The sequence below is a fragment of the Aedes albopictus genome, chromosome 2 (genome assembly GCF_035046485.1).
Source record: "Aedes albopictus strain Foshan chromosome 2, AalbF5, whole genome shotgun sequence".
NCBI classification, from domain to species: Eukaryota; Metazoa; Arthropoda; class Insecta; order Diptera; family Culicidae; genus Aedes; species Aedes albopictus.
In genome coordinates, this window is record NC_085137.1 from 448,456,054 (window position 1) to 448,482,021 (window position 25,968).

The following is a 25,968-nucleotide window of genomic DNA, read 5'->3' on the forward strand; positions in this document are numbered from 1 at the left end:
AGAGATCTCTGAAGCTTACGCACGCTGTCTGGTTTCGTCCTTACACCCTGTAGTACTTCCATTCCCGAGTACAAATATTCCTTTAGCACTCCGTAGAGGAATGCCGTCTTAACGTTCATATGATATACCGCAACAGCCAGCATAACGCGCACGATATTCAGCTTGGCTAACGATGCGAACGTTTCCTCGAAATCGATACCAGGACGTGGCAGGAAACCTTCAACCACCAGTCACGCCTTATGCCGAACCAAACGACCGCTCTCATCCTTCCTGAGCCGGAGACCATTTCGTTGAGGTCAGCTTCAGGCCGGCGAGACACGCCGTCAGCTTGTAACATCAATGCTCTTTATTGAACGGAGCTCTACCTATACGGCCTGATTCCAGAGGTTGCGGTCATCACAGGTACTAATTTCATCATACGTCTCAGGAGTGTCTGAAGAAGAGTTAGGGCTTCCGTTCGCTGCGCCTTTCAGACTGCTCGCCTCTATGGCTGGAAGAGAAGTTCAGATATTGCGAAGGGAGCGCGGGGTTGGCTGGTTACGCTACTTCTCCCTTGTCGGTGACATCCTTTCGGATAGAACTTTATCTTCATGGTCGAGTGGCTCTACCGGAAAAGATTACCCATCAGATTGATCTGCTTTCTCTGGATTTCGAATGGTTGGTTCTTCCGTCTTCCCCCCCTCTTGCTCGTAGATCAAGGGTACCACCAGTACTTCTTGCGCACAATCTCTTTGGCACGATCGTTGACACGCGAAAAAAAGTTTTCTTCGAACTTGACGTTAGGAGTAATCACGATTGTCCTTACGTCCTGGTCCCACAGCCGCACAGTGGAGCACCTAGTACATCAAAACTGATCAAAATTATTTTCACGCATTTTCGCAACCCAAATGCAACCCAAATTAGTAATGAAACGTATTTCATATTTTTTTATTTCGTCATTAGGGTGACCAATTTTATGATTGTAAAAGTCAAGATTTTTCGAAACTAAATTTTTTCAAAAAATCACAACTTTTGAACCAGTTGACCGATTTTAAATTTCTTTTTTTTGCTTGAAAGCTGTTGAGTTCTTGTTTTCAGCAAAAATACGTTCAGAGGGCCAAATAGTGTTTTAAGGCAAATAATATCATATAATAATATAATTATCACGATTTTTTCAAAGTGTTGCAACTTTTGAAATCGGAAACATCCGGAAGGTTTTCTTTCTGCATTTGAAAGAGGAACAATAGTTTTATCATACACTAAAAGCAGATTTTCCGGAAACAGCCGGAAAATCAACTTATTTCATTTTGAATGTACGGTAAAGAATTCCATTAAATATTTTTTTCAATATTTTCATATATTGTATGTAAATTCAACGTCAATTTGTTTGGGTTTCAAATTAACAGAATAACAACATTAACCTTCTTTAACAAACTGCATCGTTGAATTGATTGACTATCAATTTCATTCACTTTGTACGGTCAAAACTAGCACGCGCTGTGAGTTATATCAAAGAAAACGGCTAAACTTCAGCTTCACTAAACCTCTTCTGATAAGCGTAAACAAAACATTTGGACACTGCTTAGCTGTCAAACGATTACACGATAACTACACTTAGCAAAAACACAACAGAAAACCCAATTACTTCATTTTGAGTTTTTCCACTTATGATCAGGTTTTGATGTGATTTACTCCAATGTGAGCCGGTAGCCATAAAACGCATAACTGATCATGATCAGTTATCGACTTTTCGCGTCGAGCTTCTTTCTTGACTCGGTATCCAGACATAGGCATATCCAAAAATATCCAAAAATACACGCCTTCTTCTTACTTGGATTCCTAAAACATCATAGTTCAGCAGGTGTAACCATAGATCAAAGTTGGCCTAACGTTGCTTGGAATCGCCGAGATTGGGCTTCGGTTAATCAGGAACACGGTCAAATTAACAGCTTTTTACCAGAACAATTGTGGAGCATGGTACATACGTACTTTTTCAATAAGGGTCTTGTTAAGTCTCTCCTATTTGCCGAGGTGAGCAAGCTACAGTTGACTCGACTTAAATTCCTTTCGCCTTGTAGAAGGTCTTCTGACTGGTGGAGAATTACTCACATCCCATGGAGAAAAGACTGCACAGTAAGCTATGAAATTTTCTTGCAACAAGCCGGTGTTGCCATCTCTACAAATTCTTTGAATTTTTCAAAACGATTCTTCGATTTCTTCCTCATCAGGTACACCACAATGAAATGAGAGTGATCATCAATAAACGAGACGAGATAGCGATGTCCTCCTTCCCATGATGCAGTCTCGATCGGCACACGCTCATCCGAGAGTATACGCTCCAACGATCGAGTCGTCCTATCTTGTTCACCATTGAACGGGTCCCGGCCCTGTTTTCCCAAGCCACATACATCGCAGAGCTTGATCTTCTCCGGCTAGAAGCACAACAGCGTAGCGTAGAGGTTTCCCCACATATGCGCCTTCGCAATCGTCTCTCCGTCCTTCTTCAGTGTTACATACATTGTGTTGATTTTTCAACCATCGTCAGCTTCTTCACGGACATAAGATTGTCCCTGAGAGACGGAACATATAGCCCAAGTAACATATTGATGACCAATTAGTCTTAAAGAGGGTTTGAGAACCGTCTTAAAGCATAAACCTTTTGTTTTGGTTTTATGATGGTTCTATGAACTTTTTCTAGCCTCTACGCGTTCGTGTTCCTCCGGCAATCCTTCTTTCTATGGCCAGTGGCCACGATTGACATGTTGAACTTATTGCTTACCGGCAGACTTCCTGGTGAACGTATCTTCGAGAACCTTTCACATTTTTGTTTGTCCGAGATAAGGTTCACCAGCAGGGATTTCGTCTTACAGTCTATATGTCCTTGAACTTGGCTGCTTTATCAACTTCTGCTGGAACATCCTTGATGACTGCGTCCCACACCTTCGAGTCTTCCAAATAGACTTGCTGTCGTCCATAACTTCTTGAATATGGTGAAACTTCATTATGTGACTTCATGGAGGCAAAAATTAAACAATTCCGTATACTTCGGTTGCTGTGATGTGTGAACCTTAGCCGTCATTGAGTGCTAGATTTCTAACCATTTCCATTCATGGACATCCACTAGCGTGCGCAGGGTTCTTGCTTAGGGGGGGCACTATAATAATGGTGCAATATATGTATGATCATGGTGCAAAATAGAATTTTGGTGTTACACGCAATATGAATTCCCAAGTAGGGGTTTCAACATGTTGTGGTGCTAACATCGCCAAGTACTTCATATTGGGATTCTGGAGAAGGCTTCGAATGGTGATAATTTCAAGGCAATGCGAAATTTTAATATGAAGTCATTATCTCGACTCTTATAAAATTTTATAAACGTATCAAATACAATGGAGAATATCGAAAAAAATATCAATTGTAGATAAAAAAAATATTGTCGTTGTGAAAGAATTTTGATCCTGGACAATTACTGAGGCTAGAATTGGAGAATGTCAGAATTGCTAGATAGAACATTTTGATCGGAATCCTTGTTGCAATCTACGGAGATTCCTCCAGGATTCCTCCAAAGATTCGTGCATGAGTTCCTCCAGTAATGCCCCCAAAAAATCTTCCAATAATTCATTCAGAAATTCCTCCAGGAGGTCTTATATATTTCTCCTGAAATTCCTAAAATAATTCCTCCAGGAATTCTCTCAGAAAATACTCCAGGAATTCTTCCAAAATTACCTCCTGAAATTTCTTTTAGGAATAATCCTCTAGGAATGTCTGCCAGAATTCTTCCAATATTTCCTCCAGGGATTCCTCTAGGAATTGCTCCACGCAATCCCCCAGAAAATCCTAAAGGAATTTCTGAAGAATCTCTTCCTGAAATTCCTCAAAAAAAATCCTCCAGGAGTTCCTTCAGAAAATTATCCAGGAAATTCTCAACGAATTTCTTCAGGAATTCCTTTAAAGACTCATCCATAAATTATTTCAAAAAATCCTTCTAAAATTCCTCCAGAAATTCCTTCAGAAATTTCTCGAAAAATAACGCTAGAAATTCCTACAGGAAATCCAAAAAAAATCCTCCAAGAATTCCTCATGAAATTCCTCCAGGGATTTTTCCAGAAAATCCTCTAGGAATTTCTGCCAGAATTTCTCCAGAGAATCCTAAAAGAATGTCTCCCGGAACTCTTCTGAAAATTTCGCGAGGAATCTCTACAGGAAATCCTCTACAGATTCTTCCAGTAATTTCTCCAGGATTTTTTCCAGGATTTTTTTTCAGATATTCCTTTAGAAATTCCTCGAGGGGTTCCTTTAGACATTTCTCCAGTAAATACTCCTAAAATTCCTCCAGAGACCTCTCCTGACATTTTTCTAGGAAAAATCCTGAAAGTCTGTCTGTCAGAATTCCTCCAATATTTCCTCCACGGATGCTTCCATAATATGCTAAAGGAATTTCTCGCGGAGTTCTTCCAGGTATTGCTCGAGAAATTTCTCCAAGGATTTGTCAATGGATTCCTCCAGGAAATTCTCAAACAATTTCATCAGAAATTCCTCCAGGGATCCATCCATTTCTTCAGAAATTCCACAAAAAATTCTCCAGAAATTCCACCAGGAATTCCTCCAGTAATTCCTCCAGGCATTCCTCTCGAAAATTCTCTAGAAATTTCTGTCTGAGTTCCTCTAGAATGTCTCCCGGAACCCTTCCAAGAATTCCTCGGGTAATTCCGCAAGAATACACGAATTCCTCCAGTAATTTCTTCAGGATTTTTTTCCAGCAATTTATCCAAGAGTTCCTGCAGGAATTCATTCATATATTTCTTCAGAAATTCCTCAAAAAGTTCCTCCAGATATTCCTTCAGAATTTGCTCGAGTAGTTCCTTCAGACATTCCTCCAGAATTTCATCAGAGATGCCTCCAGGGATTTCTCCCCGAAATTCATCCATGGACTCCACCAGAAAATTCTAAAGTAATTTCACCCGAAACTCTTCCAGGAGTTCCTCGAATAATTCCGCGAGAAATTCCACCAGAGAATCCTCCACGGAATCCCATAGGAATTTCTTCAGGATTTTTCCAGAAATTTCTTCAGGAATTCCTCCAGGGATGCAATAATGAATGTCTTCAGAAATTCCTCCAAATATTCCTTCAGAAATTCCTCGAAAAGTTCCTTCAGACGTTCCTCCATTATTTTTTCCAGGAAGCCTAATATATTTCACCAGAAATTCCTCAAATAATTCCTCTGGTAAATACTCCAATAATTCCTCCAGATTCCTCCTGAAATTTTCTTTTAGGAATGACTGTCAGAATTCTTACAATATTTCTTCTAGGGATTCCTCCAAGAATTGACCCTCGGATTCTCCAGATAATCCTAAATGAATTTTTAACGGAACTCTTCCAGGAATTCCTCCTAGAATTCCTTGAAAAAATCCCTCATGGATTCCTCTAGGAAATTCTCAAGGCATTTCTTCAGGAATTCCTCCGAGGATTCATCCATCAATTTCTTCAGAAATTCCGCAAAAATTCCTCCGGGAATTCTCTCAGAAACTTCTTAAGGAAGAGCGCCAGAAATTCTACCAGGAACTCCTCCAGGGATTCTTCTTAAAAATTCTCTGGGAATTTTCACCAGAACTACAGGGATTTCTCCTTGCATTCCTCAAATAATTTCCCCAGAACTTTTTCTATGAGTTTCTCAAGGAGTTCCTGCAGGGATCCGTTAAAAAATTTCTTCAGATATTAAAAAATAATCCTGCAGAAATTCCTTCAGAAATTCTTCGAGGAGTTCCTTCAGAAATTTCTCCATGAAGCCTCATATATTTCTCCAGAATTTCTCCAAATAATTCCTCCAGGAATTCCTCCAATAAATACTCCAGAAATTTCTTCAGAATTACCTCCAGGAATTCCTCCAGAGATTCCTCATGAAATTTCTTCTAGAAAAAATCCTCTAGAAATGTCTGCCAGAATTTCTTCAATATTTCCTCCAGGGATTCTTCAAGGAATTGCGCTACAGATTTCTCCAGAGAATCCTAAAAGAATTTTTCCCGGAACTCTTCCAGGAATTCCTCCTGGAATTTCTCGAGCAATGCTTCCATGGATTCCTCCAGGAAATTCTACAGGAAATTTTCAAGGACTTCGTCAGGGATTCATTCCTTCAACGATTTATTCATGAATTTCTTCAAAAATTCATCCAGAAATACCTCCAGGAATTACTCCAGAAAATCCTCTAGGAATTTCTGTCAGAATTCCTACAGAGAATCTTAAAGGAATGTCTCTCGGAACCCTTCCGAGAATTCCATCAGGGATACCTCCATGGATTCCTCCAGGAATTCTCCAGGATTTTTTTCAGGAATTCCTTCAGAAATTCCTCCCTCCATGGATTCCACCAGAAATTTCTCAAGACATTCTTCCAGGGATTTTTCCAGAATATCCTCCACATAATCCTGTGGGCTTCGTGGCCGAGCGGTTAGCGGTGTCAGTCGTTTAGGTGTCTCGTAAGCCTCGGAGTGTGGGTTCGATTCCCGCTCCAGTCGGGGGAAACTTTTCGTCGGACGAAAAGTTCTCCACTGGGCCACTGGGTATATGTGTTAATTGTCCGTTGTCAAATGTTAGTATTGTTCAGTCTGTAGAGGCCGCAAGGTCGAAGACGGTATGTAATTGTCTAAATCAATATCTCCCAGAACTCTTCCAGGAATTCCTTCAGGGATACTTTCATGGAATCCCCATGAAATACCTCCAGGAATTGCTGCCGGAATTCCTACAGAAAATTTTCTTATATGCAAATATGGATTCCTTCAGGAATTTCTCCAGAGATTCCTCAAGAAAATCATTCAGGAATTTCTTCAGCAATGTTTCGCAAAAAGTATCTCAAAGAATTCTTTCAGGAATTCCTCTAGAAACTCTCCATTATTCCTGCTAATATTTCTTCGATAATTCCATCTTGAATATCTCCGGGAATTTCTACAGAGATTCCTCCAGGAATTTCTGCAAGGACTCCTAAAATATTCCTGCTCGGATTTCTCCAGAAAATCCTGAAGAAATTTCTCCCGGAACTCTTCCAGGAATTCTTCGAGAAATTTCTCCAGGGATTTCTACAGAAATTTTTTCAGGATTTTTTTTTCTGGAATTTTTCAAGGAATCTTTCCAGAAATTTCTCCTGGGACAACTATAAAAAATTCTCTATTAATTGCTCCAGAAAACATCTAAAAAGTTTTTCATGGATTCCTTCTTGAATTTATCCACGGATTTCTCCAGAAAAAAAACTTCTCCTGGAACTGTACCAGGAATTCCTCGGAAAATTTCTTCAGGTATTCCTCCATGGATTTCGCCAGGAATTCCTCCAGGGATTCATCAATGAATTTCTTCAGATATTCCTCAAAAATCCCTCTTGGAATTATTTTGCTTGAGGAGTTCCTTTAATCATTCCTCCAGAAAGCAGCAAATACTTTTCCAGAAATTTTTCAACGAATTGCTTCAGGAAATCCTCCAGAAATTCTTCCAGGAATTCCTGCATTTTCTTAGGCATTTCTCCAGAAAAACCTCTAGGGATCTTTCCAGAAGTTTCTCTAGTAATTCTCCAGGGATTCATCCTGGAAGTCCTTTACGGATTCCTTCACGAATTCCTCCTAGGATTACAGCAGGGATTTTCCCAGGAATTTTCCAAAGCTTTCTCTAGGATTTCCTCTATGAATGTCTCCAGAGATTCCTCCAAGTATTCTTACTGAAAATCCTCCAGAAATTCTTCCAATGATTCTTGAAAGAATGCCTCCAGAAATTCCTCCAAGAATTTTCCACGGATTCTTCCAAAAATTCCTTCAGGAATGCCTCCACTGATTCCTCCAGAAATCGCTCCACAAAATCCTCCAGAGATTTCTCCAGTAATTTCTGCAAAGATTCGTCATTGAATTCCTCGAGTAATTCTTCCACAAATTTATGCAGGAATTTTTCCAAAAAATCTTTCAGGAATTCCTCCAGCAATTCATCCTGGAATTCCTCCATGAGTTATTTCATGGATTCCTTCATGGATTCCTTCTGTTACCCCTCCAGTGTTTCATCCTGTAATTCCTTCACGGATTCCTTCAGGAATTCCTCCAGGGATTACATCAGGGATTTCTCCAGGAATTTCTCATAGCTTCCTCCAGGAACTCTTCGAGAAACTTCTCCAAATGTCCCTCCAGAAATTTCCTCAGGGATTCCTGCAGAAATTCCTCCGGACATTCTTCCAGAAGTTCTTCCAGGAATTCTTGCAAGGAAACCTCCAGGCGTTCTTCCAAGGATTCCTTCAGGAATGCCTTCAGAGATTCCTCCAGAAATTTTTCCAGGGTTTCTTCCAGGAGAGCCTCCAGAGTTTACTCCAGGAAATCCTCCAGGGGTTCGTCAATGAGCCACTGCTGGAACTCTTCCAGAAATTTGTCCAGGAGTTTTTCGAAATATTTCTCCAGAAATTCCTTCATGAATTCTTTCACGAATTCCTCTAGGGATTCCCCCAGGAAATTCGTCAAGGATTCCTTTAGGAATGCCTCCAGGGTATTCCTTCAATATTTTTTCCAGAAATTCCTTTAGTAGTTCCTCCTGCAAATACTACAGGAATTTCTCTAGACTCCTCTTCCAGTTTTTGAAAGCTTCGTTCAAAAATTCTTTCAAGCACTTCTTTAGTAATGCCTTCAGGGATTCCTCCAGAAAGTTCTTCAAGGATTCCTCTTGAAATTCCTCCAGGGATTTCTTCTGGAATGCCTTCACGGATTCCTCCAGATATTTCTCGAGCTGGTAAAGTGATTCTCAAAATGATCCACGGAATGCTGTTTTGATGCGCGAATCGCAAAATGGTATATAAAATTCAATTGTTGATGATACAATGAACACCAACGTGCATAGAATTTTGAAAAGGTGTGTGATGTGAGTATAGTACATTATATACCTTAATGATCAAGGGTGCGTCGAGATAGTGCATGCGTGGCAAGTAATTGCAATTTGATTTATAGAATGCTAAGATAAAACATGAGATTTGGAGATAGTGTAAACATAAAAATGTTGGTGCTGCGTAAAAATCAAATTGCGTGCGGCAATAAAGGTGCATGATGTCACCGTGGTGTATAGGATCTACTGATAACACTGAGTTCATTGGTATGGTGCATTGAATGCTGATATGGAGCATGTCATTCAAAGATGGTACTTTATGTCAGTATGATGCATTGGAGTTGATATCGTACAAGAAATGCTATATCGATTTACGAAACTTCATACAATAATAATGGTGCAATAGAACGCCACGATTATGCAATAAAAGCTTTAGTAATGCAAGAAATGTAACGATGGTGCATGATTTCGCAATTAGACACATGTTTGATTCCAAGATGGTGCCTAGATGATTCTGTGAACATCATGGTGGTGCATGAAATGAATGATGTCAGTATGGTGCATTAGCTTCACCATGATTCTGTTATACTCGTCATGTTCCATATTGAGGTGCACTTGCAATTCGTGCAAAGGTGCAGGAAACTCAATGTGGCACAGAAATCAATATGGTACAGGTACGTGGAATACTATTTTGTATGCGAAATGCCAAAATGGTGCATCAAATTCAAATGTAAACCAGTGTGCTGCATTAGTTGTCACCGTTATTCGAAGATTAACAACATGTTGCATGGTTAGGTGCACGAATTGCAAAAATGGTGCATAGAATACAAAATAAAAATATTTTATGTGATGTTCACAACATAATGGTGCATCAGATGCAAAGATAAAATGAACGCTGAAATGGTGCTTGGAAAGCTTTGATGGAGCATGAAATTCAATGATGGTGCATATCAGTATGATGCATTAGATTCCTAGTTGATTAAAAGATAGTGCATGAGAACAGCATAATGCGTGAATACCTAGATCATTCTGTGGACGCTTTGAAGAAGATGCATGATGTTAGTGTGCTGTATTAGTTGTCACCGTTATTCAGCGACACTCGACATTGTGTATGGCTAGGTGCACGAATTGCATAAATGGTGCTTGGAATTCAATGTGGTGCCGAAGTCATCATGATTTACGTACATGGATTACAGTTTTGGAATACGAAATGCCAAAATGGTGCATGATTCTGAGAACATCATGGTTGTGCATGAGATTCTAAGAAATTGTATGTATCAGTGGTGCATTTGTTGCCACCATGATTCATTGATTCTCATCATTGCGTGGTTAGATTCAAGGTGCAAGAATTGCTAAAATGGTGCGTAGAATTTAATGTGGTGCGGAAGTCAACATGGATCAGGTGCATGGAGTACAATTAGGTGTACGATATGGCAAAATGGAGCTTATGAAATTCAAATTTGAATTAAACGCTTAGATGACGCGTGAGATGGTGCTTAGATATTTATGTGATCATCATGGTGGTGCATGGAATACAAAGGAGCTACATGATGTCTGTATGGTGCATTAGTTTTAGTTATAACTGAATACTCAACAAATTCCATATGTAGGTGCACGAATTGCAAAAATGGTGCAGGAAACTCAATGCGGCACATAGTCCAGGTACAAGGAATGCTATTTTGTATGCGAAATGTCAAAATGGTGCATCAAATTCACTTGTGAATCACATCATAATGGTGCATGAGATGCCACCTTTTTACAAAGCTTATCAACATGTTGCATGGTCAGATGCACGAATTGCAAAAATGGTGCATAGCATACAAAAAATGTATTATATGTGATGCTCACGGCATTACGGTGATTTAGATGTCTAGATGATATGATAAACGCTGAAATGGTGCTTGAAGAGCTGTGATGGTGCATGAAATTTCATGATGGTGCATATCAGTATGAGGTATTAGATACTTAATTGATAAAAAGACATTTCATGCGATCATCATAATACCTAGATCATTCTGTGGACATCATGATGGTGCATTGAAAGAAGGTGCATGATGTTAGTGTGCTGATACTCGTTATTTTGTATGGCTAGGTGCACGAATTGCAAAAATGGTGCTTAGAATTCATTGTTGTGCCGAAGTCACCATGGTTGACGTACATGGAATACAGTTTTGGAATACGAAATGCCAAAATGGTGCATGTTTTTCAAATGTGGCGCTGACATCACTGATTAGTTAGAAGATGGTGCGTGAGATAAGCCTAGATGATTCTGAGAACATCATGGTTGTGCATGAGATACTAAGAAATTGTATGTGTCAATGGTGCACCATAGCTCAGTGATTTTCAACATTGCGCAAGAATTGCAAAAATGGTGCATAGAATTTTTCATAGAAGGGGGGGCAAGTGCCCCCCCTTGCCCCCCCCCTGTGCACGCTAGTGTGGACATCACTAATAAATAGGTAATGTGCGTTAACTATGACAATCTAATAAATATGTACTATTGTTGATAAACAGTTTTATCCTTATTCTGATTTTCAAAGATTAACAGGGACAACATTTTTCTGCAACAACCATACCGCCGCTACCATGCACATTTGCAGTGTTCCGATGTCTCAGCAGCTCTTCGCGTGAAATTCATGAACGCAGTGATGCATCCTCGTCGTTCGTTTCCTCCGCACTCGTCGATGATCAAAATGTCGACAACGACGACGACGCCATCAGCCGCCCCAACTTACGGACGGTGTATACGGCAGTTTATTTTCGTTTAGCAATTTTTCTGCGCCTTTTCTCCCTGTCTCGCTTTATTTTTTCGACGGCGACGGCTGACGTGTGATAGGAGACGAACGGGGCGGTGCAACACGCAGCCGATGCTCGGTCGCGGTCAGTGTCCTCCTGAATTTCTCATTTTTGAAATTCAAATTTATCGCGTTGACTTGCGTTTCCGATACCTATACGTGATCTTGAACGCTTCGCTTGAAATATCTAGTAGGTAACAACTGGCGAGCGCACTTTGGAACGGGCAGGGCCTACTTCCTATAGGTGTTTTCTAATTCTACCTAACGCCACAGAGTAGGGCGCTTAGCGTAGTCATTTCCCATGCACACTTGATTGAATACGAAAAACGCAGCATTCCGCAGAACGGTAGCACGGACGCCCGCCGCAGCCTGCTGCTCGCTTGCATTCGTGGGTGGGTAGCGGACGGCAGCGAGACATTTGCAATATGGGTCTCGGGAAGTCGAGCGAATGAGAACGTGGGGTGACGGCGACCAGGGCGGGATGTCCGACGGACGACGCCAACGGGGAAGCGCTTGTTTGTTTATCATTCGTTAGCTCGCGCGCGGTCTGTTTGGGGCTGTGCTGTGCGACGTAGAATGTGCTTGGCTTTGTTTTTCGTTTCTTCGCTGTGCTATTTGTAGCGCTTCTGTAGCCTATGAAGTGGTATTAGTGGCAGGCAATCGCGAGTCGCGACTTGTGTAGTAGATAGATGCGACGCGCTGCCTCGCGTCAATTATTTTTATCGCCATTTCGAGGCAACCACGATTGACTCGGTTGATTGAACTTGTAATGTCACAGCCGAGTGCCGTCAAGCATCGAGAGGGGTGTTCTGGTCTGGATCCACGTGGTCGCATGGTTTTGTTATGATGGATGGTATTTACTAACGGCAGTTCTTATTTCTCTTTTATCTATTCACAGATCATGGAATCAGCACAAGAGGCAGCGTCGCCGCAAGATCAGTCGCAACCAGCGACTGATCCTTTAGCGATTGGCGACAGCTCCGACCAGCAAGAACCAAGTTCCACGGGAATGGAACCCACTTCTATTACGGAGTCACAGTCAAGCAAAGAGGCTGAACCTGTTCAACCACCAGATACGTCTGGACTAGACAATGCCGAGCCGCAGGCCATCGATACTCAACCACCGGTTGCCCAAAGCCCTCCTGTTGAACTGTCTTCGGCAGAAATGGTGACGGTCAACACTCTAGATAATGTAATGAAATCACCTACTCAGGAGCCAATGATAGATCCACTGGCCCCCTGTGAACCTCTGCCGGCAGTGGTGGAAGAATGTCAGACAACGGGACCTGCGAAGGTTCCGACACCGCCCGAGGAAGAACCACTCATCCCCAGGGAGGACAAACCTGATCCGGCACCTCAGGAAACCATCGGTAGTGTAAGCAGTAGTGATAAGGAGGCAGATTTGGTTCAACAGAAACAGACAACCGAAGAAGATGCCTCAGTCAATGCTCAACCAACTTCATCAGATAATCAAACGGAGCCCGCAACGGAACCTCCGCAGCAAACTAATTCTTCAAACGAGGTTCCCTCAAGTAGTAACAATAGCAGTAGTACTAGTAACAGTAACAGTTTTACCGCTGGCAGCAGCAGTAGTAGTGGTAGCAACCTCGGCATCCGGAATGCCGTCACTAGTGATAATAGTCTAAAGATAAACGGTATTAGTGATCTTAGCATACTCGATGTTACCCAAGGTAACGACGATGAGATTGAAGTGAAAGTCGAAGGTGGCAGTCTTATGCACAAGGTGATAAAGTTTTCCCTTTTAAACGGGATGCAGGACAGTAGTAAGCGACTTGAGAATAGTCGGTTGATAATGAGTGGCGTTGGTAGTAACCCTACCATTGAGAAGACACTGGCGTCGACTTCGTCGCTCGGTCGAACTGCTCTCGGTGGAGGACCTTTGAGGCAAAGTGATAAAGCAAAGGAAGAAGGTTTCAAAGGTGGTGGTAGCAGTTCGTTCGACAGTTCCAAGACTACACCGCCGGCTTGTTCCAATGTTCGGCCTCCATCCGTGGGGCCAAGCTCATCTCCGAGCAGCTCCAACAGCAACAGTTGTGACAGTGGAAGTAATGCAAACAATAGTGACAGCTCTGAATCAAAACCGAATCGGACAGAAGAGCCTAGTGAACAAATGGCACATTCCGTAGATAGTAGTAACGTCAACAGTGGCACCAATGTTGAGAGCGTTCGAGAAGAAAGTGTCAGTGATACCTATAGCAAAAGTGCGTCGTTAGACTTTCGAGAATGGCCTCCAACTAGCACGGGTTCAACGGTTCCTGCATCTACATCTAGCAGTCCCACTGCTCCTGCCCCTACGACTACGGCTGTGGCAGTCAGTACTGCTTCTTCTTTCGATGTATCAAATGCCAACAAGGAGACTGAACAACCTACAAACACAAATAATGCTGCCCCTGTAGCGAAACGCCCCAAAGCGATGTATTATGCAGAGTTGCCAGACTTTAGTAAACCGATATTCTCTGCTCCAAGTCTGACGTCCAGCACTCCATCATCCACCACAACTGGTAGAGACCGCAACAATACTGCTCAGCCTGCCAAAAGCCTAAGTCAACTGCAGATGAAGACGCCTGACTTCAGCCGAATTATTGGTCCACAATCCAGTTCGGCAGGCAGCCCTCCCACATCTACAGCTCCGGCAGCTTCAGCGCCAGTATCAACGACAACTTCAAGATCTCACGAACTTCAGATCGCCAATCCCGACTTCTCCAAAAGTTTCGCACCCAATCAGCATCCATCGATGCCCACAACTTCTTTCGCTTCGTCTTCCAGGCCTGATGAGCGGTCCAATTATATAAACCCCACATCGTTTGCCGAAATTAGCAAGCAGCGAAATTACATAAGTGATCTACAGTTGAAACATCCGTCCTTTCCTGAAGGCCCAACGTCACAACCTGGAGTTGTGAAAGCACCGTCATCCAGCCTTCCTCCGCAAGGACCTTCGAATCTCAACAGCTATAGAATTGAAAAACCTGCAACCGCGTCAAAACCGTACCCACCAAGTCTGTACCGTCAAGAGCCTCCCGCTCAAGTACAGCTGGAAGAACCCAAAGCACACGTAATCCATAAGGCAGCGGGTAACCAGGAAACCTCGAAACCCTGGAACCCTGCTCTGGAATACTCCCCTAAATCGTACAACCAACCAAATGAAAAGGAGCGGTATCCCCATCCCTACCCAACTGGACCTAAAGGGCCCACACCTCTGCCCAATGAACCTCCTGCTCAATCTTACCCTGGATATTCACCATATCCACCTAGTAGCAAAAGCAGTAAAGATCAAACTCCAACCTCCGTGCCGGTAACGCACCCAGGTGGCATCATCGTCAACAATATCAAGACGTACTATCCTGAACCACATCAACCGTTGCCCAAATCGAAAGACCTGGAGTTTCGATTAGAACACAAAGAAAAGCAACTCCGCCAAGAGGGCACAATCATTACACTAAAGACTAATGACAGCCGTCCAGCGACCAGCAATCCACCGGCAGCTCAAAACCCACAATACCCTCCCCAACCGTACCAGGCTTCTCGGTCACGGCCACCTGCCACGGAACGCCGCAACGAGACCCAGGAAATCCTGTACCGAGACTTCAAGCTCAAACAATCGTACGAGATGCCACCGCAGTCTTCCCTACGGATGCCGCCATCCTCCAGACAACAAGAGGAGTCTCGACCTCACGTTAGTCAAGACCATACCACACTTCCACGGGACCGATCACCGTACGATCCGTACTATCGGGGACCACAGCCAGTTCCTCAAAATCCAACGGCTTCTAAGTACTACCCTCCCCTCGAGCATCACAAGCAGTCCGTTAGTCCAGCTCCGTCTGCTACTCCATCGCCCACTCCGATGCATGCGCAAAACCGTAGCCCTGCCCCAATCCCTGGCAAACCACTTCAACACGGACTTGGCAGCGGCATGATGCACCCACCCTCGAACTGGCCCAATCAAAGCCGTGCAATTCCTAGTCCTCATGGAAGCTCTACATCATCGCCTTCATCAGCACCACCCTCGATCAGTCCGAACCACTTCGTACAACAAAAGAACTCACCTAGTCCGGTTCACTCCTACGGACCTCAACCAGGTCCAAGTCACGCCTACAAATCACCCAGTCCGTCATCATCCTCCTCACCTGCACCTTATACGGGGCAACCATCACAATCCGGTGCCGTGACCAAGTACACACAGTACTATCCATGCGGAAACGGTGAACGCGTAGTAAGCATCGAGATCAATAAAGACACCTACAAACCTGGCCACAAAGAATTGGACTACAACATGGAGCAGAAGTTCGCTGAAGTCTGCCAGGCACACGAAATGAAAGAAAAGCAAGCTAAAGCTGCGGTTAAGATTACCGAACCCCAAAGGTCACAACCCTACCCCAGTGGGTCGGCAGAGTACTCCTACAGGCAAGCTCCCTATAAACAAGTGGATAACAGGCCTCAGGAAGCATACCGAGATGAATATGGACGATCTCGAACTATTCCAACATCAGCAACTCACGCTCAAGCACCACGATATCCACCACAGGAGAATCCCAACTATGGACAGTATTATCAACAGCGTCTAGGCTCCGATGTGGAAATACGCAAGTCACAAGATCCTCCACAGCCTTACAAAACCTCCTCTAGTCGGGATCCTTCGCCAGCTCAACGGTATGGGTCTAACGAATCACTGTATCATCACCACTCAAAACAACCCGGTTACCCTCCAGCGCACCCTTCAAGTTCTAAGGCACCACCGCAGCACCATCCCATGTACCCCTCGGCAGGGAATGAACCTCCGGGACCGTCGTCCCAATACGGCTCTGTGGCAAAAAGCTCCTATCCAAGTTCACCGTACGAGCGACCGCCGGAGAATCCATCTGTGATAAGCAATACCTACAGCCAAGAACGCGGTTCATCGAGTAGACCTTCGTATCCTGAATCGCGGCAACATGCACCTGTAGATCTATATCCTGCCGCAGGTCATCCATATCAACCTGCGATTCCACCTGCCAAATCAGCTTCCTCGCATCCCTATCCGCATCTACCGGGTCAGGCCCCACCGGTACCCCCCACCAGCAGAGATAACCGAGGTCCCTCTGCCTGGCGGTATCAACAGCAGCAACAGCAACAGCAACAACCACAAATTCCACCTCAACAACCCGGATCTTCAGCCTACGGTCATGATCGGCATCATCCACCCGTTCGTGATGAACGGCAAAATCCTGTCATTCAAGCACCGGTCAATAAGAACATCCCTGTCAAAGTGATAGCAACGGTCAACACACCGCCGGTTGCTCCATCTTCGACGACGATAGCACCAGCTACAAGCACCACCAAACGAGAATCTCCGCTTGATCTTTCGGTAAAAACAGTCAAAACTAAGGCCGATTCTACCGGATGCGACGACTATGGTCACAGCAGTAGAGGTCGTGACACTCTCCCCAAAGTGAACTTCAATCCGAACTTCAAGAAGCACATTCCCAGTATACCAGAGCGACCACCTCAGGATACTCGGAAACCACCTCAACCTGTTCAACCACCACAACCGTACCATCCTCACATGGCCAGAGAACCTCAACCAATTCCACAGCATCACCCACAAATGCATGCTGCTGGACCGTCGTCTAAGCCTTCTCCAGCGATGCCTCCTCATCCTGATCATCGGCAAATGCCCGTAATCGGATCGGCAATTCCTCCGGGTTATGACAAGAAGACAGACGCCTACATGTCTGCCAACTACCGAGCTGTTGGTGGTCCTGCTGAAAACATTAGAGACGCACGATATCTACCAGATAACCGATATCCTCCTCAACAGCCGAGACCTGATCTTCAAGATCAACAAGCATACAGAGGACCACCGCCAGGTGGGTCTTCCTACCCACCACGGTTACCACCTGGAGCACCAATGCCTCCACATCAGTATCCAAATGTTCCTCCAAAATCGGAGCCATTCTATCCCGGTGGTGTCAAGCCACCCACCTCTGCCTCAAGTAGAAGTGTGTATTACCCACCGCATGAAGTGGCACGCAGCAGTAAGAACCCTCCGGGAATGCCCAAGCTCTCGATGGATGATCCTCGAATTGAAGATCGTAAGTTTGTCGAAAGCATGCTCAAAAAGCAAGCCTCTCCTTCAGCTGAGGTTATTGCTGATCTACAGGCAGGAAAATTCTCCACTAGAATACCAAGTACTCTGGCTCCGGCCAAGAAACGTCCTGCAGAGGCTATTCCAAAGACATCCCCACCAAAAGCACCTCGCCTTGAGGAACCCAATCTGCATCGGCCGTACGAGAATAGCTATCGATACCCGTCACAACCTGGTCCTGCTGCTCCAAGGGACTACTATCCGGCTCCGGTCAAGCTTGAACCAGCAAGTCCACAACCTGCCGGAATTTATTATGCCGAAAAACGTTCCGAGATGCCTTCAATAACCCGAGGTGTGCTGAACAGTCCTCAAAGCCAACCGCCATCATCCATGGCAAACCACTCGGTGCTGCAACCTAATACTCAGCAGAGTTCTCATACCTCAGTCATCACAAGCTACCATCCACCCAGCAGTAGACCGGAAGTTCCACGGGTACGAGAAGAATCTCCAAATCAGAGAGACTACCGGCAACAACCCCCCTACGGTCAACCAGATGATCGTCTGTTCTATCCGAAGCCGGAGCCCTTTCGTCACGGCCACGGTGATTCAAAGTACTTTGGATCATCGTTAGATAAAACCTCCCCAGCCTCAATGAATGCTGTTCAGCCGACCAACAACAACCAGCATCAGCAACCGCCAACAGTGGTCATGCAGTCTCATATACAATACGGTGGCCAGAAACTACCTCCACAACCACCATTATCATCATCTCAATCGTCAATTCAACACTATAAACGACCGGAAGTCCTTCAAAGTCCTTCACGGCCTGATTACTACAACCTACCAAACCATGCACAATCCAAGCCAACCATAATGGAAAATCACCACAGTAGATCCTACGAGAATCTACCGCGTTTGATCAGCGATCCTCCCAAGCTAAGTCCTGAATATAGATCTACACCTCCGCACCAAAGCTCCAGTCAGGAATCTCTCAACAAAAGCTCTCCAGCCCCGTCCCCACAGCATCGCGGCGCAGATCAATCCGTAATCTCCAAGCTACGGACAAGTCTCGAACAGAAGGAACGCATCAATCAACTCCGCAAGCAAACCAGTTCGGAAATGTCAGAGGAGGATTCCAAGCCCCAGGAAATGAGTTCCTTTCCGCCGTCTCACTTTCGCTCCAAAGGCGCCATGAAAGCTTACACTCCGATCCCAAACTTTGACATGCCAAACTCGGCCGCCTCTCAATCAACGCAGCCCCCTCCCCCACCACCGCCAGCACAGGCAGTCGGATCACCGCGGCCACCCAGCCCAATCAAGTCCGAACCGGTGGAGATCCCAAAGGAGCCAATTGAACCTCCGGCCGAGATCGAGGGAACCTCTGCGCTCGATATCCTTGACTGGGGGAGCGCCTGCAACGAATTCGTTGAACAACTGCAAACGGGCAAAAAGCGAGGGCGGCGGAAAAGAGGGATCGCCGCCAAACGTGACTCCGATCAGTTAACGGGACTGGCCGACGAGGGGTTTAGAGTTGATCTGCCCGGAGTGGCCAACAGTTCCCTGTCGGAAGTTCCCCAAGAAGTACTTAAAAATGCCTCTTTGGAAATTGGAGAACCCGACAGCACCAGCGATGAGGACAAACCACTGCATTTGCTCAAACAACAGTACAGTTCTACGGGGGAATTGAAGGAGGAGCAACTGCAAGTTATACAAAATCTGACGAAAGAGAAACAATCGGAGAAGATAGCAAGAAATATGCGGGAGAAGCAGCGATTGGAACAGGAACAGAAGCACGAAGCCAAACTGGGGCGCTGTAGCAGCTCGGAAGACGAGCCCGACACGAAGCGATTGGTACAGCGATCGAAGATGCGGGCGAGGAAGTTGCGCAATAGGTTGAGTGTGCCGCTTAAATCGTCCGATGTGAACACGGATGAAGAAGATGAAGAGGAAGAAGAGCAAGACCAAGCAAGAGATTTGAGAAAGCGGAAACGTTTGGATCAGACCACGTCCGAATCGGAAGCGGGGAGTAATGCCAAAAGGATGAACCGTTGTCAAACGCAGGTGAAGCAAGAGAATGGAACCGAATTAAGTTCGGATGAAGACGAATCAAAGTCTCCGGGAAAGAAGGATGCTGCAACACCAGAGGTGAAAAAAGAAGCTCAACAAGGTGCTCGTTCTGACAGCGAGTCGAACGATGTTAAGACAAAGGAATCGGTAAGCGGCAAGAAAAATTGTGAGGCTGATGATGTATCGAGTGACAATGAATCGGAGAAAGATACGAAAGAAGTGAAGGAAGGTGAATCTAAAAAGGCTGTGAAGACTAGGACTTCTTCAAGGTCCAGGGCGGTAGAAGAGCCGTCGGATAGTGAGGAGTCAGCTGTTGAAGAGGAAACAATGACTCGTTCGAAGAGCAAGCTAGAGTTGGAGAAGCGTCGATCAAACAGCAAGGTGTTACGCAATGATAAGATCGTAGGGAATTTTGTAAGAGAGCGGAAAAAGTCGGAGAATATAACACCACAGAAGGGTAAGAAAGTGAATGCAAAACTGGAAGCCAGCAAGAAGAGAATCTTGGACAGCGATTCAGACTCAAAAACTATAGGTACAAGGAAGCGTACCAGGAAGACGTCAAAGCTGCAAACCACATCCGGCTCGGAAAGCTCCGAGGAAAGCGACGTGGAAACGGTATCGGAACGCTTGCGTTCAAGGAAACAGAAGACATCGGAAACATCAGCTCCTTCGTCTGCTTCGAAACGAGGTACTAGTCAGGACAATCGTACACCTGCCAAAGGTGCTATCGACAAAAAGTACGTTAAGCAAGAGCAAAAGAAACGAGGTCGCCAGAAGAAAACATCACAGGATTGTGCATCAGCCAATACCAGCGAGAACTTTTACCCCGGTTGGGAGAAAGAATTATATGAGTTCAAGCGGTCGCTCAAAGTTCCACCGGAGTTGATCACGATCGGAGGAAAACAGTATGTTCACAGAATATCAGCATCTTTGCCAGACTTGGATTCCCATCACAGTGATGAGTCTGAGACGTTCTCGGAGATTGTGAAGAAGATCAACCAGAAGGATAGTTCAAAGAGTAAAAAGGTCAAAACCAAAGCAGCCTCGAAGCAAGGTCAGAAAAGTAACCAAAAATCTAAGGAAGAACAAGAAGAGCAGAAGAAAGTGGAAGGCAACAAGAAGTTCACATCGATCATCGAAATACTGCACGAACGGATTCTGCGACACGCCAAACAAGCCAAGGCAAAAAAGTCCAAGAACAAAGATGACAAAGAAGTGCTGAAACCAAAGCCGGAGCTGGAACTGCTCCCTACGCCTGGCGCTGAAAGTGAAGCTCTGTTCAACCGAAAGAAGAAGTCTCTTTTTGATACGGCCATTTTCAAATCAAGAACCCGAACAGGACAGAAGGTGATGCAGTGTAGAGAGATCATCCGAGAAGTTTTTGGTGGTGATGACGAGCGACCTCAATCGGCACCACCGTTGGCATGCGTTCAGGAACTGAAGAACCTGACGTACGATGAAATGTACAACGAAATGTTGACAAAGAGTTCGAACGTGGCCGAGGAGATGTTTCGCGCTCAAAAGAAAGCCGAAGAGGAACGAGCAGTGGCGTCAGGGTCCGGTCAATGCGGATCGGGGAGCAAGGTGAAAATCGAAGACCTGGATGACGAAACTCAGGATAGTGTGCTGCTGAAGGATTCTGAGCGGATAACCGAGGAAAACGATACGCCATCGGTTGTTTCGGAACGGGACTTGGCAACGCCGGTGTCGTTCAAAGGTATTGGGAAGAAGAAGACGCACAAAAGCCGTCGCAAGGGGAGTTCTGGTTTCGACTACATTCGGAAGAAGAAGAAGCCAGTGGTGAACAATGGCGAGAATAGCACTCCAGTTGTTCCCAAGAAGAAAGTCGTGTCGGTTTTCGAGAACCTCGAATCAAAGGACGAGTCGCACATCAGCAAGGAAATACGGAGTTGGGTACTGAACAAAGGAGTTGGCGAGAGTGTTATGCACAGAGCGGCAAGACTAGGTTATACGGTAGGTAGCGCAGATGTTTCGAAGAGTTCAGAGGTACTGAAAAGATTTGTTTTGTTGCAGGACGTCATCGTGTACTGTTTGGAGCGATTGGAGATGGATCCGGACACGAAGGATAATGCAGGATACACTCCATTGCATGAAGCATGTGCCAAAGGACATCTGGATATCTGCCATTACCTGCTGCAGTACGGTGCAAGTCATTCTGAGCCTGCACCTTCCGGAATGCGTCCTCTTCACGAGGCTGTGGAAAACTCCTTCATCGAAGTTGTTCGACTGTTGTTAGCATTCGGTGCTGATCCGTTACTCGCAACCTACGCCGGTCAGACACCGATTCAACTCGCAGAGAACAACGAGATGGAGCTGTTTCTGAAGAACCACCTGTACGACATTCAAAGTACCAACCCAAACAAGACGGGATGGAAGCTAGATGGACCGTGGAAAACTCATGGTTTGTATTATTTCGTGGAGAAAAAAACAAAGCAGTTGCTAATGCTTCAACTTCTTTTTAGATCCCGAAGAAAGTGGATGTGACATATTGGCCGATATTCCAGGGTTCTTCGAAGATGACAATTTCCACAACACATCTACTGTCACGGAGCGATCGTCACTTAGCAATTCCACGAATTCTTCCGATACGCTGGACAGTAGACAATCTTCTTTGAACCTTCCACCTCCGCCACCACTTGCTTCTCCGGCTCTTCCGCCACCGCAAGTTCAGCAGCCCATCCCGAAGAAGTGCGACTCTAACTCCAACATCATGAACTTCGAGGTCAAGATGGAATACAAGGACTGTGCCGTGGTGTTGAACGACATCCACGACCGGAGCGAACCTAAGCGTAACGGAAACAACAATAACGATCCGCTATCCACGTATGTTAACGGGCAGCTTCAATCGGTGGAAGTCAAGAGGGAACCGAGCGAAACTGTCATCCCCAATGGAGGTAGTGAACAAACGGGGCTATTCATGAACAGTGACTGTGAGGACGAGGACGGAGATGATGGTGAATTCGTGTTCGAGTACGAAGAAGCCGAGCGGCCGCTGCCACCGCTGTATCTGCTCAAGGACGAGGCCGTCGGAGACAAGTGGGTGCTGATGACGGATTTATGCAACATTTTGAAGCTGAAATCGAAGGAAGCCGTCATGCGACAGGTGAGTGCGGGAGATGTTGGGTAGTAAAAGAGAGGGGAGGCCTGCCGTGTTTGCAGGGAAAGTATCCGACAGCAAGTCGCCGATGCTGGTGCCAACAAGTATTCAAGGCAAACACAAGTGCCAGCTTGTTTCCGTGGCGTGCAAGCAAGTTTATGCGGCTTGTGTTGGTATTGATTCAACTACTCGAGGCTTGTGTCAGCACTTCTGAGAGGCTTGGATCAGCAGGTCTCTGATTCTCAGCAAGTCTTATGCCAGTAGGTCTCCGAAGGATTGTGCCAAACAAGCATTCGAAGCTAGTGCAGGCAAGTTTTCGAGGATTGTGTAGGAAAGTCTCGGAGGCTTGTGCATGCAAGTCTCTAAGACTTGTGCTGGCAAGTCTTAGAGCTACTACCAGCACGTTTGTAAGGCTTGTGCCTGAAACTTGTACCAGAAAGTATCTGGTAACCGGGGTATAGTATCTCATAGTTTTTCCATAAGTTACCTGACGAAAAAAAATGCCATTAGTTCCAGAATTAACCCTTATTTCTTTCAGATCTGCTCCAATACGCCTGTGAATTCGACCACACCAAGCTCCATTGGAACGCCAGCCAACACTGCAACTGTCAATTCGACGAACGTAACCACCATCACGGCAACACCGAACGGAACAACCAACGGTAGCACAGCCAACCGGGAATTGATTCGAGAGCTCAAAATCGAAGACTTCCTGTCCAGGGCCAGTTGCCTTCAGTTGCTTTACGCCGGCGAGAAGCTCAACATCAACTCGAACAAGGTTGTACTGGTGAAGTACAACGAGAACGTCCGTAATCTGCTCGCGGTGAAGACGCTGATGACCAAAATCTAATTTGAAAATGAATGAAGAGACAAAGGAACGACTGACTGAAGAAGCTGGATGAGGGACAAAGAACCGTAACAAACGAACAAGAGAATATGCCTTAAATACGTAGAAGGAATGGGAAAGGGTTAGAATGAAAGGAACCAGAAAAGGTGATACAGAGATAGAGAATCTGGCAACCAGAAGACTTGAATTGCAACAGAAATAAAGCAGAAACGGAACAAATCTTGCTCAGGTTACGATATGATTCTACGGCATGAACGCCACAGAGTCAGAAATTACAGTGTTCTCTGCGCTTTTCATTTGCCTCCTTTTTTGTACGAACATGAATTTGGTTAATAAACACGCAATTCTGTCGTGCATTGGTAAGCCTAATTTTGGGTACAGAAAACCCATATTGGAGACTGAGTAGAAGTAACAGACACATACACACATGCAACTAAACCAAGAAACAATAGAAGACTCACTGAACAGAACAGAACTGAATGCCGGAACTCGCGCAAACGCAGAAAAAAACCGTGCCTTCCGTACCGTGGCAACGGCAATTTTTTTTTAATGGACTGCTTTGATCAATCGGTGTTGCAGTCAGTAGCAGGCTGTGCGTTTGCCAAGGGCAACCACGAGCAGAACATCACACTCACACCAACGTACTTTGTAATCGTCCGTTTTAGTAGTTGATTTACTAGCATTTTTGAATGTGTTTTTCTACTCCTAATTGAGATTCTGAAAACATGAAATTTTCGATGAAAATCAGCGCAGAAGAATGGTAGTCTATCGATTCGTGTTTTGTTTAGTTTTGCAGATTTTTTTTTAGTTAGACAGAAAACATTATCGTTTAAGTGTTAGTTATGAGAATTGCAAGTGCGTCAACATATCTGTTTCCGTTTCCTTCTTGTTTAGTGTGATTATCGCTTTGCAGCAAAATATTTATTTTTAGTTCAAATTTGTTTGTATTAAGTTGATTATGGTTAACCTAATTTTTACTCTAGATAGTATTATTGTAGCAGCAGTGTGTACATTTTGTGTATTTTATGATTGAATGTTATGTAGATAAAACACTTGCACATTATTGCTTTTTTTTTAATGAATCACAACTTGTTTAACTCAAAACAACTGAAGTAAATTTGAGGAAAACGAAACTTCCGAATCCGTTGGACGGCAATCCAATCGTAACTGCGTAACTATGAACTATATAAAAAAAACTCTATGTATTTGTGCACTAAGTGCAGACCTCCAAGCGAAAGAGTACTAATTCTACACATACTCTGATTGTTGTCAGTTTTACAAAGGGTTCGTTTGGACATCCGTGCAGCCAACTGTATGTAGAATGAAATTCACTAGATAAGACGATAAACTGTTCCACCATCAGTTGCGAATCAAAAGTTTTGAAAAACAAAACGACATAATAATATATATAGGAAAGGATGATGGTTTCACAGAAATAAAAAAGGAACATCAACTCACATCAGGTAGTAAGAAGTTACAAAAAATGGTAAACAAAAAGAGGTGACGGATAGATAAGTAGGAAAGCAACCGACAGAGAGTGACACGTACCGGAATGTTTTGTGCAATCGGCTTTAACTCAAATTTAATTAGTTATTTTTATATTATTTTAATCATTAAACTTAGACCAACTGCATACACCCATACACTTTTGATTGAGACACTTTGTCGGATTATTAGTTTTGTGGTAAATAGGTAAAAACAACCCCCCCTAATGTCGATATATGAAAGCGAAGTTAAGCATGGTTTAGCAAGCACTACTTGCCTGTATATTCTGTGTAGATTGGTTTATGAAAGTTGACTTAGAAACAAAATACACGAAAAACAAGAAAATGTGATTTTCGCTTAATATACAACACTTTATTGATCAAAGGCAAAAATGAATAATATTTGATGACTAACGTGAGAGAAAAACATAGGAAAAGTATATTATTATGTAGAGTAGAATAAAACTCAACATTGAATGATAAATGTGATGTGACTGTTAATGACGTTTTGTATTCATCCGAAATTTTCCAGAGGAATCGACGCACGGAAGGTGGTTTCCAAACTTTATCTACACTCATCATCGAACCAATCGTTTCATCCCATCTACTCCGTTCCACGTGTGCTTTCCGGTGTATCGTCGATATCTGCTTTGACAGTGACAGTAATATCGAAAAGTGCCGTTCATTAATTTGATAATGGTCGTATGGCAGGCTGTGTTGGAAAGGAAGTTCACGGCTGATCGGTAATCATACTCGTGGAT

General features: G+C 44.4%; 1 protein-coding gene across 1 annotated transcript in view; it reads left to right on the top strand.

Annotated features, from left to right (window-relative positions):
- Positions 1–25,696, top strand: part of LOC109410008 (nascent polypeptide-associated complex subunit alpha, muscle-specific form) — a 140,070-nt gene extending 114,374 nt beyond the window's left edge. The window contains exons 3-6 of the mRNA XM_029870000.2: positions 12,505–21,732; positions 21,793–22,180; positions 22,242–22,882; positions 23,415–25,696. Coding sequence (XP_029725860.1) covers positions 12,508–21,732; positions 21,793–22,180; positions 22,242–22,882; positions 23,415–23,726 — 10,566 coding nt within the window. The 5' untranslated portion in view covers positions 12,505–12,507 and the 3' untranslated portion in view covers positions 23,727–25,696. The remainder of the gene's footprint in view (positions 1–12,504; positions 21,733–21,792; positions 22,181–22,241; positions 22,883–23,414) is intronic.
- The last annotated feature ends 272 nt before the right edge of the window (positions 25,697–25,968 follow it).